The 17,908-nt window shown below is 49.2% G+C and overlaps 1 protein-coding gene and 1 long non-coding RNA gene across 3 annotated transcripts in view; both read right to left on the reverse strand.

Annotated features, from left to right (window-relative positions):
* The window catches only part of LOC125970608 (uncharacterized), a 298,477-nt gene that overhangs the window by 171,321 nt on the left and 109,248 nt on the right, over positions 1-17,908 (reverse strand). The window lies entirely within an intron of this gene.
* LOC125970588 (janus kinase and microtubule-interacting protein 3-like) lies at positions 4,323-12,068 on the reverse strand. Of its 2 annotated transcripts, none has more exons than XM_068651194.1 (15): positions 11,955-12,068; positions 11,371-11,723; positions 10,477-10,547; positions 10,236-10,340; positions 9,979-10,092; positions 7,102-7,163; positions 6,820-6,882; positions 6,434-6,733; positions 6,299-6,352; positions 6,113-6,178; positions 5,981-6,049; positions 5,821-5,898; positions 5,531-5,764; positions 5,328-5,453; positions 4,323-4,959 (listed from the first exon to the last, which is right to left on the reverse strand). In XM_068651194.1, exons 8-14 carry the CDS (start codon positions 6,551-6,553, stop codon positions 5,337-5,339), a joined length of 738 nt encoding a protein of 245 aa, XP_068507295.1. In that variant the 5' UTR covers positions 6,554-6,733; positions 6,820-6,882; positions 7,102-7,163; positions 9,979-10,092; positions 10,236-10,340; positions 10,477-10,547; positions 11,371-11,723; positions 11,955-12,068; the 3' UTR covers positions 4,323-4,959; positions 5,328-5,336. The 2 variants fall into 2 exon arrangements, with proteins under 2 accessions (XP_068507295.1, XP_068507294.1); XM_068651193.1 differs by having other exon boundaries at positions 6,293-6,352.

A 17,908-nucleotide genomic window follows, 5' to 3' on the forward strand; every position in this document is an offset into this window, starting at 1 on the left:
GCTGCCAAGAGCACTTTTTACTATGCGCACCCAACCAGAGTGACGGGAGGAGCACATTTCAGAAAACGTGCTCAGCTCGTCGAGAAAATGCGATTTAAGCAATAAAATTAAAAATGCACCTAAAACCTAAAGTTGCAGGTGGTTATTTCTTCATGCGCAGTGGTCAACGCGGCACTCTCTAGCTGCCAAGAGCACTTTTTACTATGCGCACCCAACCAGAGTGACGGGAGGAGCACATTTCAGAAAACGTGCTCAGCTCGTCGAGAAAATGCGATTTAAGCAATAAAATTAAAAATGCACCTAAAACCTAAAGTTGCAGGTGGTTATTTCTTCATGCGCAGTGGTCAACGCGGCACTCTCTAGCTGCCAAGAGCACTTTTTACTATGCGCACCCAACCAGAGTGACGGGAGGAGCACATTTCAGAAAACGTGCTCAGCTCGTCGAGAAAATGCGATTTAAGCAATAAAATTAAAAATGCACCTAAAACCTAAACCAAACGTTGCAGGTGGTTATTTCTTCATGCGCAGTGGTCAACGCGGCACTCTCTAGCTGCCAAGAGCACTTTTTACTATCCCCACCCAACCAGAGTGACGGGAGGAGCACATTTCAGAAAACGTGCTCAGCTCGTCGAGAAAATGCGATTTAAGCAATAAAATTAAAAATGCACCTAAAACCTAAACCAAACGTTGCAGGTGGTTATTTCTTCATGCGCAGTGGTCAACGCGGCACTCTCTAGCTGCCAAGAGCACTTTTTACTATGCGCACTCAACCAGAGTGACGGGAGGAGCACATTTCAGAAAACGTGCTCAGCTCGTCGAGAAAATGCGATTTAAGCAATAAACTTAAAAATGCACCTAAAACCTGAACCAAACGTTGCAGGTGGTTATTTCTTCATGCGCAGTGGTCAACGCGGCACTCTCTAGCTGCCAAGAGCACTTTTTACTATGCGCACCCAACCAGAGTGACGGGAGGAGCACATTTCAGAAAACGTGCTCAGCTCGTCGAGAAAATGCGATTTAAGCAATAAAATTAAAAATGCACCTAAAACCTAAACCAAACGTTGCAGGTGGTTATTTCTTCATGCGCAGTGGTCAACGCGGCACTCTCTAGCTGCCAAGAGCACTTTTTACTATGCCCACCCAACCAGAGTGACGGGAGGAGCACATTTCAGAAAACGTGCTCAGCTCGTCGAGAAAATGCGATTTAAGCAATAAAATTAAAAATGCACCTAAAACCTAAACCAAACGTTGCAGGTGGTTATTTCTTCATGCGCAGTGGTCAACGCGGCACTCTCTAGCTGCCAAGAGCACTTTTTACTATGCGCACTCAACCAGAGTGACGGGAGGAGCACATTTCAGAAAACGTGCTCAGCTCGTCGAGAAAATGCGATTTAAGCAATAAACTTAAAAATGCACCTAAAACCTAAACCAAACGTTGCAGGTGGTTATTTCTTCATGCGCAGTGGTCAACGCGGCACTCTCTAGCTGCCAAGAGCACTTTTTACTATGCGCACCCAACCAGAGTGACGGGAGGAGCACATTTCAGAAAACGTGCTCAGCTCGTCGAGAAAATGCGATTTAAGCAATAAAATTAAAAATGCTCCTAAAACCTAAACCAAACGTTGCAGGTGGTTATTTCTTCATGCGCAGTGGTCAACGCGGCACTCTCTAGCTGCCAAGAGCACTTTTTACTATGCGCACTCAACCAGAGTGACGGGAGGAGCACATTTCAGAAAACGTGCTCAGCTCGTCGAGAAAATGCGATTTAAGCAATAAAATTAAAAATGCACCTAAAACCTAAACCAAACGTTGCAGGTGGTTATTTCTTCATGCGCAGTGGTCAACGCGGCACTCTCTAGCTGCCAAGAGCACTTTTTACTATGCGCACCCAACCAGAGTGACGGGAGGAGCACATTTAAGAAAACGTTCTCAGCTCGTCGAGAAAATGCGATTTAAGCAATAAAATTAAAAATGCACCTAAAACCTAAACCAAACGTTGCAGGTGGTTATTTCTTCATGCGCAGTGGTCAACGCGGCACTCTGTAGCTGCCAAGAGCACTTTTTACTATGCGCACCCAACCAGAGTGACGGGAGGAGCACATTTCAGAAAACGTGCTCAGCTCGTCGAGAAAATGCGATTTAAGCAATAAAATTAAAAATGCACCCAGAACCTAAACCAACCTTTCACCCCAGCGACCCGGGTTCGAATCTCAGTGGGACGAAAAAACTTTTATCATAGAAAATTTGCAACACAGTTGCTCGTGTAACCATATAACGATACACTTCTTTAGAGCTAGGGTTAGGTTTGAAGTTAGGGTTGGAGCTAGAATTAGGTTTAGAGCTAGTGTTAGGGTTAGAGCTAGGGTTAGGGTTAGAGCTAGGGTTAGGGTTAGTGCTAGGGTTAGGGTTAGAGCTAGAGATTAGATAAAAGTTTTTTGCGGCGTGGTGGCGCACTGGGTAGCACGTCCGCCTCACAGTTGGGAGGGTGCGGGTGCGATTCCACCTCCGGCCCTCCCTGTGCGGAGTTTGCATGTTCTCCCCGAGCCCGCGTGGGTTTTCTCCGGGCACTCCGGTTTCCTCCCACATCCCAAAAACATGCTTGGTAGGCCGATTGATCACTCCAAATTGTCCCTAGGTGTGAGTGCGTGTGCGAATGGTTGTTTGTCTCTGTGTGCCCTGCGATTGGCTGGCAACCGGTTCAGGGTGTCCCCCGCCTACTGCCCGATGATGGCTGGGATAGGCTCCAGCATGCCCGCGACCCTTGTGGGGACTAAGCGGTTCAGAAAATGGATGGATGGAAAAGTTTTTTCGTCCCACTGAGAATTTTGTTTTTATGTTTTAATTGGCGAATAAAGAAACAAGGAATAAAACAGCAGACAAGTTTTAACATAAATGCTTATTAAAAATAATATTAAAAGCAAATTTCAAACCAGCAATCTAATGTGAAATTGCAGTAGATATATTGGATAACAATATTTAGGCGTACATAGGTATACACGTTATTTAAAAACTACTATAAAAAAATAATAAAATAAATAAAGTGTAGCGAACGATTTGGTGAACGATTCTTTTGAACAAATATTTTGAGTGAACCGATTCTAAAGATTCAGTTCACTTAAAAGAACTGGAATACACATCGCTCGTACAAAACAGTGCAAGCTATTGTGGACTGCCTTTCGAAATAGCCGACTGGTTAGTGACTCGGCAAGAGCTTGGTTCGATCCCAGGTGCGAGGAAGTGCTTTTGTTGTGCAATTAACCCTTTATTTATTTATTGTCTTTTTTTTTTAACCTCGTGTAGTGTACCTACACATATTGTCATATAGAGCAGTTAACCAAATGTCTGATTTTTGTGTTTTAATTGGCGAATATAAATACAAGGAATAAGACGCCATACAAGTTTTAACATAAATGTTGATTAAAAATAATATTAAAAGCAAATTTCAAACCAGCAATCTAATGTGAAATTGCAGTAGATATATTGGATAACAATATGTAGGCGTATACAGGTATACACGTTATTTAAAAACGACTATGTGTTATACTACGATACACGTGTTTACCAGCTCAGTGGCCTAAGAGGAGAGTGTCCGCCCTGAGATTGGGAGGTTGTGGGTTCAAACCCCTGCCGACTATAACGATGATACCCGTTTCTTCCCTGCTTGGCACTCAGTGTAAGGGGTTGAAATGCCCCCCCCCCCTGCTGCTCACGATCATTGGGACTTTTGGCACTCAGTGTAAGGCAGGGGTGTCCAAATCCAGTCCTCGAGGGCCGCATTCCTACATGTTTTCCAAGTTTCCCTCGTTAAACACACCTGATTCAAATGATCAGTTCATCCTCACGTTCTACAGGAGCCTGATCATTGAATCAGGTGTGTTTAACGAGGGAAACTTGGAAAACATGGAGGAATGCGGCCCTCGAGGACTGGACTTGGACACCCCTGTTGTAGGGTGACCAGATTTGGGGAGGACAGCCAATCAGGAGGTGGGGTTGAGGGCGGGTGTGGCACCATCTAGTGTCCAAGTGAGGTAGGTACACCTGGAAATGGCCGTGTACCTAATGGAGTGTCTAAGTGACGTCACAGAACCAACAGCCAATCAGGAGGTGGGGGTGAGGGCGGGTGTGGCACTTTTCACTTAAACCAGGGGTGTCGACCTCCAGTCCTCTAGGGGCCGCGTTCCAATATGTTTTCCAAGTGACCCTCGTTAAGCGCACCTGCGTGAAAACTTTTAGCTCCTTTCACGTTCCGCAGGAGCTAAAAGTTTTCACGCAGGTGCACTTAACGAGAGACTCACACGGACACTCCATTAAGTACACCGCCATTTTCAAGTGTATCTAATAACAGGCCACTTTATTAGGGAAATATCATGGTCAAAGGTCACAGGTGTCACGCTCTCGTCCTCGGGGCCGCGTTCCAACATGCTTTCCAAGTGACCCTCGTTAAGCGCACCTGCGTGAAAACTTTTAGCTACTTTCACGTTCTGCAGGAAAGTATGACAGCACACAACGTGAATAAGAAAGAAGGCACACTTGTGCATTAGATCATCTATAATCATTCTATGGATGCAAATACCAGTAAACAATATTTTTCAGGTGTTTTTTTTTTTGTTTGAACAAAAAAGAGCCGCATGAATCCAAGCAAAGAGCCGCATGCGGTTCGGGAGTTGCGGCTTGGCCAAACCTGTACTATACAACTTTATTTGTATAAAATTTTCACAACAGCTGTCACACAAACAAAGCGGGAAAAACCGAAGACGTGCGTGTTCCGCCCACGCTGGATTTATTTGCACCTTTGAAAAGACACCGTATTGCCGCAGATGTGGCAAAGAGTACTTTTGGGCATCTGAGACGGAAGGATGTCCAAAGCATCACGTCACCTGCTCTGGTAGGAATGGTGGTGGGACGTTGAGGTCAACCGCTTTGGGGTTGGCTGAATCTTTGGTCGCAGGATGCCACACACTTGAAGACAGAAGCAGAAAAGCAGAGCTAAATGCAAAATGTACTCACCGGTGACTCCAATTTTTCCCCCCCTGAAGAAATGGATGGACGGGTGGCCCCGGGTGGCCGGTGGGACTCTTGTTATTCTGACCCTTTTTAGTGCGCGTTTGGGGCAACAACCGTTTTTTGTGGCGCTCTCTTCTGGTTCAAGAGTGCCCTGCATGTGAATTTGCCTTTCCTGCCTTCTGATTGGATGAGCGCCGGTGTGACGCGGTGCCTCTGTCACCGTGGCGGGGCGTATACGTCGGCATCGGAGCGTCTGCCAACGTCTGAGACCGGCTGGCAGTGTATCGGAGGTGTCGAGTGCGGTGCCGCTGGAGCTCACTCACCAGCTGGTGTTAGGGCCACAGAATGAAGGCCAAGGAGAAGACTAGAAAGAGAAACAGAAACTTCTCCTCCAATTGTTTGATTTGTCTCTTCTGAGCTTCGATGAATTCTTTCAGCTCTTTGTTCCTCTAGGACGGAAAAATGGAAAGTAGCCTTCAAAAGCCAGTAAGTGCAAGTAAGTGCCGGGCTGGCTTTGGGCCCTAACCTGTTGCGCGCTGTGCAGCAGATCCATTCTCTCTTGGAGGATGCAAGCGTCGCGCTCCCTCAACTCCCACATCAGGGCTCGCTTCCATTGGTCCACGGCGCTCCTAAGCTCTTGTCTCTGATCCGCCGTCAGCACGTCATTCACGCCAGCGTGGCTGGCTTTTTCGCCGTCCGTGGCGGGGCAGTCCCGCTGCGGTAGCGCCTCGTACAACATGGCCTCCAGCTCCATGATCCTCTGGGCTGCAATCCTCGTCCATCAGTGGTCCGGCGGGAGATTTGAGGGCGGCTTACCTTATGAGCCTGGTCCATGGAACACTTCCTGAAGTCCAACTCTTCATCCAGGTAGCCCTTCTGCTTGCAGAACATATCCTAGCACAACACAGCTCAAGGTCAGAATTGTTGGGGCACATTGCCCCGAGTTCCCCTTGGCTGATGTTGCGTGTCTGTCTACCTTCTCACTTTCAATGTCCAACATCTTCTGTTGAAGTGCTGACTTGGTCACTTTGATGTATTCTAACCACTGAGGAAAGGCTGCTGTCACATAAGCAGAATAAGCGAGAGCGCGCGTGAACGTGCGCGTTACCGTCTTGGCTAGGGTGGGAAGGGTCCTGGCGTGAATCACGACCACCTGCTCCTCGTTGGTGAGATTCTGCAAGAGCCCAAAGGCACAGCGTCAACAAGCTTCTTTCAGCGCAAAGCCTTCCAAAAGTCACATTTGAGCCGCCGAGTCTCGTGGAGTGCGAACATAAGGAGTTCGACATACACTTACGGCGTTATCGCCCAGGATGTCCAGCTTCTTCATCAGATCACTGATGACGATGTCCTGGGGAAAGGCGCAAGGAGCAATGTAAGGTGTTCTGGGACCTCAGGTTAAGGTTAGGGTTGCGAGGGACGCCTTACGTACGCTCACGCCGTCGGCCTCGCAGTAGATCTGCAAAGGGCTGAGGCCGTCTGGGAAACGGACTTGCAGAAACTTCAAGACGGGGGAGCGCCACTCCCTCTCCTGAAAGGCAGAGGCATGCATCCGTCCGTCTGTCCGTCCGTCCGTCCGTCCGTCCGTCCGTCACATCTCTGGCCTCAACACGCTTGTGCGAGTCTTCCCACCTCCAGCTCTAGGATGCGGAACTCAAGCAGTTCGTTTTTGGTCTCGGATATCCTGGATGTGCTCTTTCAGACGCGCTTCTTCCGCCTCCATCCGCCTGACCTGAAAAGACAGTCAGACCTCATCTGCGGGGCTTCCGGACGGGTGTGACGCCAAGCGACTCCGCCCAGCGCCTTTCTTTCCGTCACCTTTTCGGCCAACTGCTGATTGCTCTGACGCAGCAGCTGCTTCTCCTCCACCCACTTGACATTCTAGAAGAGACAAACGCGTGGACAGCTTTGGAATGTTGTGTGTCATTTTCATCCACAAATTCTTTGGTTGACTGGAAAATGACATTTGCTTTTCTCCGCATTTTCCCAGCCACGTTCGGGGGGGGGGGGGGGGGTTGGTCCAGTAATGCCAGACGAATGAGTGACAGAAGAATGTAGCTATTTTGTCTGAGAAAAAGGTGTGCTCATTGATAAGCTTACCTGTCCTTGTTGCTTCAGCGCTGACTCCAGATCTGCTACTCTGCTTTGATAGTGACCCATTTCTACTGTCATGCAACATGGGGGGAAGAGATGGTGCAAATGGTAAAATATGGATTGTTCACAGGAACAAATTGGCAGAGCTGAAATTCCAAATTTGTCCAAAAGATGGCGCCAGACCAAAACATGAGACCAAAAAAGGGGCCAAAATAAGCTAAGCTAGTTAAAATAGAAATAAAACAGGAACACGGTGTCGGATTGTGAGTCACGCATGGACGCACAAATGTGATTTTTACTTTTGGATTTCTTTGCTTGGCTAAAAATGTATTCTGTAACAGCTTAAAGCAATATTGTTAGTCAATTCGATATAGGGACCCGTCACTATGAGAATAGTGGCGTGACATAAATTGTTTGGAGAAGCACAAATGTGATTTTTACTTCTTGATTTCTTTGCTTGGCTAAAAATGGATTCTGTAACAGCTTAAAGCAATATAGTTAGTCATTTCGATCAAGGGACCCGTCACTATGAGAATAGTGGCGTGACATAAATTGTTTGGAGAAGCACAAATGTGATTTTTACTTTTTGATTTCTTTGCTTGGCTAAAAATGTATTCTGTAACAGCTTAAAGCAATATTGTTAGTCAATTCGATCAAGAGAGATATAATGCAGAAATGTATCTATGAGAATAGTGGCGTGACATAAATTGTTTAAAGAAATAGATCAAAGGTTTGGATTTTTATTTCAGAGTTAATTGAAGCGTAACTTTAAAAAGTTATTCTCATGAAACAGGAAGTGAAGAAAAGGGGAAGTGAAAGGTTTTACCAGGGGCTAGCTGTACATTTGGTGGAAAGTAATGCGTGGTCAGGGCGGAAACAGCTGCTGAAGGCAACAGGTGTCCGAGCGTGGAAAAACTGGGCAATCATACCCTATAGGAGGCGTGGGAAAACTGACCAGTTTTATTCTATAGGGGCGTGGGAAAACTGGGCAGTCTTACCCTATAGGGAGGGTATAGAAGAAAGAAAGGGGGGGGGACAGAGAAGTCTATAAAAAGTCCTGCAGGGGCAGCTACGGGTTTTTTTCCCCCAAAGAGCGCTCATACGTGAAGAAGCCCGAGGGAGTTTCAAGATTTTTTTCCAAAGTCCCGAGATCTTTGTGTGAGACGCAGGATCGCTGGTCTGAAATTAACTTGAATTTACTCCAAAGAATTGGACTGGACAACTTTGCAGGACAAACTAGGTGAGAGGAACGACTTTTCTGTATTTTAGCGAGGGTGGGGAATAGTCATCGGGCCGCCGGTCCCCTCGAGGCCAGCCTGTTCCTCCAATTTGGATTTTAGAAGTAAGATCGAATTGATCACTCGACTTTGCTTCCACCAAAAATAGCACGCAGCTGGTATTTACTTTTTCCCTCTTTCATGAACTGTGTTTTGCAATCGAATTGTTCTGGGATTGAATGATTTTATTAACACGGGTATCAGTGGGTGAAATTGTTCGGTTTCTGGAGTGATTAAGATTTGTAATTCTATTTCATGTATCTTCAATAAATGTGTATATTCATCTACTTTGTTGTGCGCTGATTTGTACTGAATGTGCAATCGATGGTTCGGGGTTGATTTGACAATTTGATTAATGTGCGGGGGGTTATTATGGTATAACATAGGACCGTAATAAATAAAAGTAACAGACAATTTTAGAGAATTGAATAACTTTCGTAGTTATTTGAGACACGAGTGAATTTCAATCCGTTTGAAAGTTTGCTTCGTCTGAATAAATTAACGGAAGTGTTTGAATCGGATTATTGGTTTGGTGTAGAACTGAAAGTAATTTAATTATTTGAAGGGCGCAGGCCCATTTCCCCTTTTGACGGGCCGCGTAAAAAGTAACTCCGAACATGTTAGAGAATTAAATAACTTTCGTAGATATTTAAGGGAAGAGTGAATTTCGTCAAAAGTGAATTCGTTTGAAAATTTACTTCCTCTAAATAAAATAACGACGATGGTTAAAATAGATTATTTGAGTTGGTGAAGGATAAAAGTATTTCGATTGTCCGTCGGGCGCGGCCCAGTTCCTAAATTCGTCGGGCCGCGTCAAAAGTTAAACGGGACACGATCGAAAAATAGACTTGCCTTCCAAATTAATTACTGGGCAAATCTAAATAGAGCACGACATTTTTACTCGGTTTAAGAAAGTTGTTACTCTTTTTAAAGCAATCAAGTGGGGTGAAGCACTCCGACAGTTAAGTGCTAGATCTACATATAAGAAGTTAGAATCAATAACGTAAAGTGCATTAATTTTCTCCTTAAATGCTATTATTGTCACACTTTTATTAATTCGATTCTCTTTCGAATAAACAAGTTGGTCGGCTCGCTGCTTGAGCGACCAAGTAGAATGGACCCATATCAACATTTACTTCTGCAAATCTAGTGCTAGGGTGCGCTATACAAACGAATCCCTGAGGTCTTAACAAAGACATCTAAAATTATCCGTAACATAATAAGAACTTCAAACATTAGCGGGGAGCCATCAATACGATGCGGCCACTTCGAAGTCTTGCCTCGAATTGAGTTACTCGGCTCGAGCTTAGGGTGACTTGAGAGGGATTGGTGTCGTACAGAAATTAGATTGATTCCGGTGGAGTTAATTTAACTCGGGTGGTTAGATTACGGACGAATCTCCGAACCCGGCTAAGACAAACCCGTTACCGGGAAGCCGGGGGCACCTTATTGAAAGAGGTGCGTTTGACACTACCATCAGCTTTTCTCTGGTCTGAAAGGAGGAGGAGGGAGGCTCCTCCTCCTCCTTTCAGACCAGAGAACACCCGAGGCTGGGTGAGAACGGGGAGGCTGCGACCCGGCCGGGGGTTGCGGGAAGGGGCACCACCTTGATCTCCTTCTCGGCGTCGTAGTCCCCTCCGCTGGTCTGGGCTAGCAGAGCGTAGGCTCGTTGCAGCGCTTGATATTCTTGCATCAGCTGGCGGTAGCGAAGCTCCGCCTCCTCATGCACACACCAATGCAACACAGCACTAGTACCGGAATCAGTCAGACCGGTGACAAAGCACCCGCGACGCAAAGACGAGTCCGATTCCAGGCTGAAGAGGAATGTTTGGCGCCAATACGCTGGCAGAAATGGCGGGCTACCTCTTCGGGTTCCGTGTCGGGGGTTCTGTCGGTGTGAAAAGACAAGGACGATCCGTCCGAGTCCACCAACACGTCTTCGTCGTAGCCGTAAAATGTTTCGATGACCTGCGGGCGCGGAAGCAAACATCTCTCTGAACAAACTGAAGTGACACCTCACGATGAATCGACGAGAGGAACGATAGCGAGAAAAAGGCCATTTCATCTTGCGCAACACCAAGCAGCCGCAAAGAAACAGACTCACCTTGCAGGACCTCACGCTTTGTTCCTCCTCAGAGATTCTCGACGTCGGTATCGTAGCAGCAAATCTCTCTCCTGTCGACACAAATAATCCGCCTTTGAGATTCTTTGGATGCAAAGGGAACGAACGGCTCCGGCGCAGAAACAAACGCGACTCACGATGACATTTCTGACATGAGCTCCTGTCTCCAGAGCCTGAAAAACCCGTCACCGGCGATGATTGGAGGGACGCTCGTCTTTTCCAAAAGTGACAACTACAGGGTGTGTCAGGGTTTTCCAGATTATCTTTATCGTATGATTATGTTGCTTTGACTTTGACTGCAACCTGTAATAAATAATATTATGTATCCCTTATTTATCCCTATCGCTTATCCCTTCCTACACAAAGTCGTAAAACATCCCTTGCTATGTTTTGACTAGAGGTCAAGGGCTTTCTCTATTCAATCCACTCTTACACCCACCCTGTTTCTCTTAATAAAAATGCTCGTGCAGGAGCCGAGAGTCAGACTTCATTCGTACAACGGATGGACTCTCCACCTGCAGGTGTCCAAAAGAACTTACTTGTCTCCCGTGTGGTTCTTGCAAAATAAGTTGGAGCGAGCGCAACTCTAACAGGGTGCATTTTGCCACTAGCTGCCTACGGACAATGACGTCGCGCTCGCGGCTCATGGTTGACGGGCTGAGCAGCCGGGCGAGTCCGTCGTTTTCAGCGCACAGCGAGTGGCAAAGGCGCTGACAAAACGGGAGCTTTGAGCTGCTGAAAATGGCAAAACAAGTCTAAGGCGTGTTCAAACGCGTGCGCACAATGCTCCTGCTTGAAAGGTCGGAATTTAAGGGGCCAATTTTTTGGACGGAAAAGGTTTCCTGGCGACGGCGAGCGAGCGCGGCGCTGCCGTACGTGCACCGAGTTGCCTGCCTGAAGACCTTGGACAAGTCGTCGATGATGTGCCGCTGCTCCACAACTTGAAGGAACTCCATTTCACCGTCCTGCTGGCCGCAACCGCGGTCCAGGTCATTGAGCGAACTAGGCCTTCTCTGTGGAACACAAATGCAGTGGACTCTGTTGGCACGCCGCCGTTGTCCGCGTCGACTTACCAAGCTTGCCATCTCCTCGTTCTCCTGGGTGACAAAGCGCACTTTGTTTTCAAGGCGACACAGCACCAGCGAGAGTTCTTCATTCTTCCTGCTCAGGCCTTTGTTTTTGTACAGGAGTGGCAGAAACTGGCTTTCTGTTTCTCTCAGTCGCTTTAGCTGCAAGCATGAAGTGCGGGATGTGAAAGACGCACAACACGCGGGCCAGAACGTATCCATTCCTTTTGCATCGGTTTGAACGGAATCGTGGCTTTGGCTCCCAATAAAAGACATCTACCAGGCAACCGACTCGCCGCGCCGCTCAACTAATAAGCAAGCGCAATGGGTGCCTCGCTGGATGGCGCGCATCAAACGTAGCGCAAACCTTCAAGCGTGCCGTTAATAAATTACCAGTTCATTGCGCTCTTCAGAAAGCAGGGCGTTTCGATCCTCCAGTTTCCTGATGACTGCGCTGAGCTCAGCGATTTTCAGATGAAACCTTCACGTGTCCCGATCCTCCTGAGACTGAAAACGCCCCGCAACACACACACACAACCACTCGTTCAAAGTTCAAAACTGTTTTTGTGCTACCTTCCTCCAGCAACGAACTAAGTCATGCGTACTGCAAGTGTGTGATGAGGTGGCTTACGCTATGAAGGGGATTGCTAGTAGCGGCGTTGACCCCACTTCCAGGGTAGTTTAGGCCCGCCCTTTGGGAATCCCTCAGGGCAGCGATCTGCTGCTCGGCAGCCTGAGTCTGCAGCTGAAGGCGGTGGTCGTGGCCGGCCCCAGGGCTTTATCCAAAACACTAACCGCTCTGTCTTTCAGCTTGATCTCATCCATCTGGATGTACAAACGGGGAGCGCTCAGGCAGGCGGGCAAACTCATTTGCCAGAATTGTGACAAAAACAAAGAGAGCAACCGGCCAATTTTTATCTTGAATCGACTAGAACACCATTGTTGTGACAAAAGCGAAGCGAGCAACCGGACGTTTTCTTCTTGTGAAATAGAATAGAATAGAATGCCTTAGGTGTCATTGCACTGCAGGTATACAACGAAATTGGGAACATAGCCACGCACCGCGCATCTGATCAGTCCTACCAGTCGGCGGATCTCCCTCTCGCAGTCTCTCTTGGTTCGGCTCAGCTCCTCCCGATGCTGGTGATGAGCCGATCGGAGCTCGGCCGCTCGGGACTGCCAGGCCTGCTGGGCCGCTGCCAGGGCTTCTTCCGCGCTCCTGGTGGAGGCGACACCGCTCGGTCTCCCGACACCGCCGCGTCTCCTCCACCTCCGCCAGAAAAGCGCCCCCGCTCCTCACCTGAGCAGACATTGCGCCACACCGGGCCGTTGAGACCGCAACGGAGCGCCGCGACGCTTACTGGGGACAAGCTACACAATACGGTAGCGGCCGCATCGGAGCCCGACGTGGCGTGCGGATAGTCAGACACGGATTGAGCGGATCACCTTGTCCATGGAGCCGTCCCTCAGGCTGAGGACAGAGGCATTCAGTCGCTGGATCTCTCCATCTTTGATTTTGATCACTCTCATCAGCTCCATTTCATGCTGCCGCAGTAATGTCTCCCTGGTAACGGCTAACTCTTTCTGCTTCTCCTCATGGAGTTTGCTTTTGAGTTCCGTCATGGCGGCGGTGGCACGGTGGTGCTCCGCCCGCAGGTCCTGACTTCTCTCTCTCTCCAGACAGCTGACCTGACATGACTTAGACTTAGACAAACTTTATTGTCATCTTGTCTGCACATGGTGCATACAAAACGAAATTTCGTTGCATACGGCTTACAACAAAGTAGTGATATTGCAGTTGAATAGAAGTAACATAACCTATGAAAATATATATATACATATACTGTATATATATATTACAAATAAGTATAAAGTGCAGCAGTGCTAATTATGCAATAGTGCAAGTAGGCAAAACAGTATTCAAGAGTGTGCAGAGGAATGCTAAACCATGTATTAAACTTCTATTTAAAGGGTTTATACAAGTTCAGTAAAGTTGGTAGTGCGAGATAGTGCAAGATAGAGGTCCGTAGTGTCATAAAGTACAGTTCTGTGAATGTGTGATGCAGAGTTCAGTTTAGAGCTCAACAGTTCTAGTGTTCAACAGTCTGATGACAGCAGGGAAAAAGCTGTTGCAGAACCTGGTGGACCTGCAGCGGATGCTGCAAACCTCTTCCCAGAGGGCAGCAGGGAGAACAGTCCATGGTGGGGGTGTGATGGGTCATTGATGATGTTACGGGCACGGGACATGCAGCGCTGAGATGAAATGTCCTGAATGGAGGGAAGAGGAGCCCCTATGATCCTCTCTGCTGTCCTCACCACTCTCCTCACGTTCTTCCAATCGGAGGCGGTGCAGCCTCCACACCACACAGAGAGTCAGCTTGTCAGAATGCTCTCTATGGTGCTCCTGTAGAACGTCCTCATGATGGGTGGGGGCAGGTGGGCTCTCCTCATCCTCCGCAGGAAGTACAAGCGCTTCTGTGCCCTCTTGACCAGTGCCGTAGTGTTCATAGTCCAGGTGAGGTCTTCTGTGATGTGGACCCCCAGTAATTTGGTGCTGCTGACCACCTCCACAGCTGAGCTGTTGATGATCAGTGGAGCGTGGTGAGGCTGTTTTTTCCTGAAGTCGACGATGATCTCCTTCATCTTCTCCACATTCAGGATCAGGCTGTTGTCTCTGCACCAGCCCACCAGCTGCTCCACCTCCTCTCTGTAGTCCAGGTCGTTGTTGTCTCTGATGAGCCCCACCACCGTTGTGTCGTCTGCGAACTTCACGATGTGATTGGTGTTGAACCTGGGGACGCAGTCGTGTGTCATCAGGGTGAACAGCAGGGGGCTCAGGACGCAGCCCTGAGGGGAGCCTGTGCTGAGGGTGATGACATCAGAGGTGTTCTGTCCGACCCGGACTGACTGAGGTCTGTTGGTGAGGAAGTCTAGCAGCCAGTTGCGAAGGGGGGTGTTGAAGCCCAGGTGTTCCAATTTTCCTACTAGATGCTGTGGGATGATGGTGTTAAACGCTGAGCTGAAGTCCAGGAACAGCATCCGCACATGGGTGTTCTTCTCCTCCAGGTGAGCCAGGCTCAGGTGAAGAACGGAGATGGCGTCCCGAGTGGAGCGGTTTTGCCGGTCGGCAAACTGGAACGGGTCAAATAATGGGGGGAGTCTGGAAACGATGTGATCTTTAAGCAGCCTTTGCAATCAGTGCAACAGCCCGGTAATCATTAAATGAGGTGATTTGAGGTTTCTTCGGCACCGGAATGATGGAGGCAGTCTTAAAGCACGCTGGCACTGTGGCTTGGCCCAGCGAGGCCAGGGGCCTTACGGGGGTTGACTCTCCTCAGGGTCTTCAACACATCGGCGGAGTCAAGGCAGAGTACCTCCTCTTCCTAACCCTAACCCTAGCCTTGAAATGCCATCTCAGCAGGCGTAAAGGTCAATCCTAGACCCTATCGGGTTCCTACCCTAAACCTACCCTAACCCCAGTCCTATCCTAACCCCAACCCCACCCTAACCCTAATCCTAGCCTAGCCCCAACCCTACCCTACCCTAACCCAACCCCACCCCACCCCACCCTAACCCCAACCCCAATTCTAACCCTAACCCCAACCCTAACCCTAACCCCAACCCCAACCCTAACCCCAACCCCAACCCTAACCCCTAACCCATACTCACCCACAAAAAAATAAAATAAAATTAAAATAAAAATATACACCTACCTTCACTACTTACCTGTAGATGGAACTATTTACCTGCAGTTGGAACCGCAATCTTGCACCCTGGACCCCTGGAGAGAAGAAAAAAAAAAATCTTATCTTTATAGAAATATACAATTTCAATTTGACTAATTGTAATTATTTCGTTTAAACCTAATAAGAAGACTAGTATATTATTAAAGTCAATTGGAAAACGCAAATACAAGCTAAAACATGTTACGTTTCTAGAACGACATTTTGAAAAACCAAAAAGATTTAATAAAAAGAACTCGCAAGACAAAAGGCCTTCAGTACGAATTCGGATTTCGAGCAAGACACATCGTTGTACCCTATGAGAAACAAAAATATTTCATTCAATACGGGTGTGCCAGACCTGAAGAAGGCTTAGTATAGCCGAAACGTTGTTAAGGCACACTACTATTTACATTCAATTCAATAATTTACTATTTACAGTCCATCCATCCATCCATCCATCTTCTTCCGCTTATCCGGGGTCGGGTCGCGGGGGCAGCAGCTTTAGGAGGGACTCCCAGACTTCCCTCTCCCCAGCCACTTCATCCAGCTCATCCCGGGGGATCCCAAGGCGTTCCCAGGCCAGCTGAGAGACATAGTCTCTCCAGCGCGTCCTGGGTCGTCCCCGGGGTCTCCTACCGGTGGGACATGCCCGGAACACCTCCCCAGGGAGGCGTCCAGGAGGCATCCTGATAAGATGCCCGAGCCACCTCATCTGGCTCCTCTCAACGTGGAGGAGTAGCGACTCTACTCCGAGTCTCTCCCGGATGACCGAGCTTCTCACCCTATCTCTAAGGGAGAGCCCGGACATCCTGCGGAGAAAACTCATTTCGGCCGCTTGTATCCGAGATCTCGTTCTTTCGGTCACGACCCATAGCTCGTGACCATAGGTGAGGGTAGGAGCGTAAATCGACCGGTAAATTGAGAGCTTTGCCTTTTGGCTCAGCTCTCTCTTCACCACAACGGACTGGTACAGGGTCCGCATTACTGCCGACGCTGCACCGATCCGCCTGTCGATCTCACGCTCCATCCTCCCCTCACTCGTGAACAAGACTCCAAGATACTTGAACTCCTCCACTTGGGGCAAGATCTCATCCCCGATCCGGAGAGGGCATTCCACCCTTTTCCGATCGAGGACCATGGACTCGGATTTGGAGGTGCTGACCCTCATCCCGACCGCTTCACACTCGGCTGCGAACCGTTCCAGCGAGAGCTGGAGATCACGGCCTGAAGAAGCCAACAGCACCACGTCATCTGCAAAAAGCAGAGACGCGATGCTGAGGTCCCCAAACCGGACCCCCTCAATGCCTCGGCTGCGCCTAGAAATTCTGTCCATAAAAACTATGAACAGAATCGGTGACAAAGGGCAGCCTTGGCGGAGTCCAACCCTCACTGGGAACGAATCCGACTTACTGCCGGAAATGCGGACCAGACTCTGGCATCGGTGATACAGGGACCGAACCGCCCTTATCAGTTGGCTCGGCACCCCGTACTCCCGAAGCACCCTCCACAGAACCTCCCGAGGGACACGGTCGAACGCCTTCTCCAAGTCCACAAAACACATGTGGACTGGTTGGGCGAACTCCCATGCACCCTCGAGGATCCTGCCGAGGGTGTAGAGCTGGTCCACTGTTCCACGGCCAGGACGAAAGCCACACTGCTCCTCCTGAATCCGAGGTTCGACCTCCCGACGGACCCTCCTCTCCAGCACCCCTGAATAGACCTTACCAGGGAGGCTGAGGAGTGTGATTCCCCTGTAATTGGAACACACCCTCCGGTCCCCCTTCTTAAAGAGGGGAACCACCACCCCAGTCTGCCAATCCAGAGGCACTGTCCCCGATGTCCACGCAACGTTGTAGAGGCGTGTCAGCCATGACAGCCCCACAACATCCAGAGCCTTTAAGAACTCTGGGCGGATCTCATCCACCCCCGGGGCCTTGCCACCGAGGAGTTTTTTAACTACCTCAGTGACTTCGACCCCAGAGATTGGAGAATCCGCCTCAGAGTCTCCAGGCCCTGCTTCCTCAATGGAAGGCGTGTAGGTGGAATTGAGGAGGTCTTCGAAGTATTCTCCCCACCGACTCACGACGTCCCGAGTCGAGGTCAGCAGCACGCCATCCCCACTGTAAACAGTGTTGACGTTGCACTGCTTCCCCCTCCTGAGACGCCGGATGGTGGACCAGAATTTCCTCGAAGCCGTCCGAAAGTCATTCTCCATGGCCTCACCGAACTCCTCCCACGCCCGGGTTTTTGCCTCAGCAACCGCCGAAGCCGCGTTCCGCTTGGCCATCCGGTACCTGTCAGCTGCCTCCGGAGTCCCGCAGGCCAAAACGGCCCGATAGGACTCCTTCTTCAGCTTGACGGCATCCCTTACCGCCGGTGTCCACCAGCGGGTTCGGGGGTTGCCGCCACGACAGGCACCGACGACCTTACGGCCACAGCTCCGGTCGGCCGCCTCAACAATGGAGGCACGGAACATGGTCCACTCAGACTCAATGTCCCCCGCCTCCCCCAGGACGTGGGAAAAGCTCTGCCGGAGGTGGGAGTTGAAGCTCTTCCTGACAGGAGATTCTGCCAGACGTTCCCAGCAGACCCTCACAGAGCGTTTGGGTCTGCCAGGTCGGA

This window comes from Syngnathus scovelli, chromosome 6 (assembly GCF_024217435.2).
Source record: "Syngnathus scovelli strain Florida chromosome 6, RoL_Ssco_1.2, whole genome shotgun sequence".
NCBI classification, from domain to species: domain Eukaryota; kingdom Metazoa; phylum Chordata; class Actinopteri; order Syngnathiformes; family Syngnathidae; genus Syngnathus; species Syngnathus scovelli.

What these genes read in the sequence shown, in the direction of transcription:
- LOC125970588 (XM_068651193.1), bottom strand. Translation starts at nt 6,553, where the DNA reads ATGCATGCCTCTGCCTTTCAGGAGAGGGAGTGGCGCTCCCCCGTCTTG. An exon ending in GCGAGGCCGACGGCGTGAGC is followed by an intron (nt 6,353 to 6,433) that starts GTACGTAAGGCG and finishes GCCTTTCCCCAG; the next exon opens with GACATCGTCATCAGTGATCT. An exon ending in TGCTGCACAGCGCGCAACAG is followed by an intron (nt 5,454 to 5,530) that starts GTTAGGGCCCAA and finishes TTTCCGTCCTAG; the next exon opens with AGGAACAAAGAGCTGAAAGA.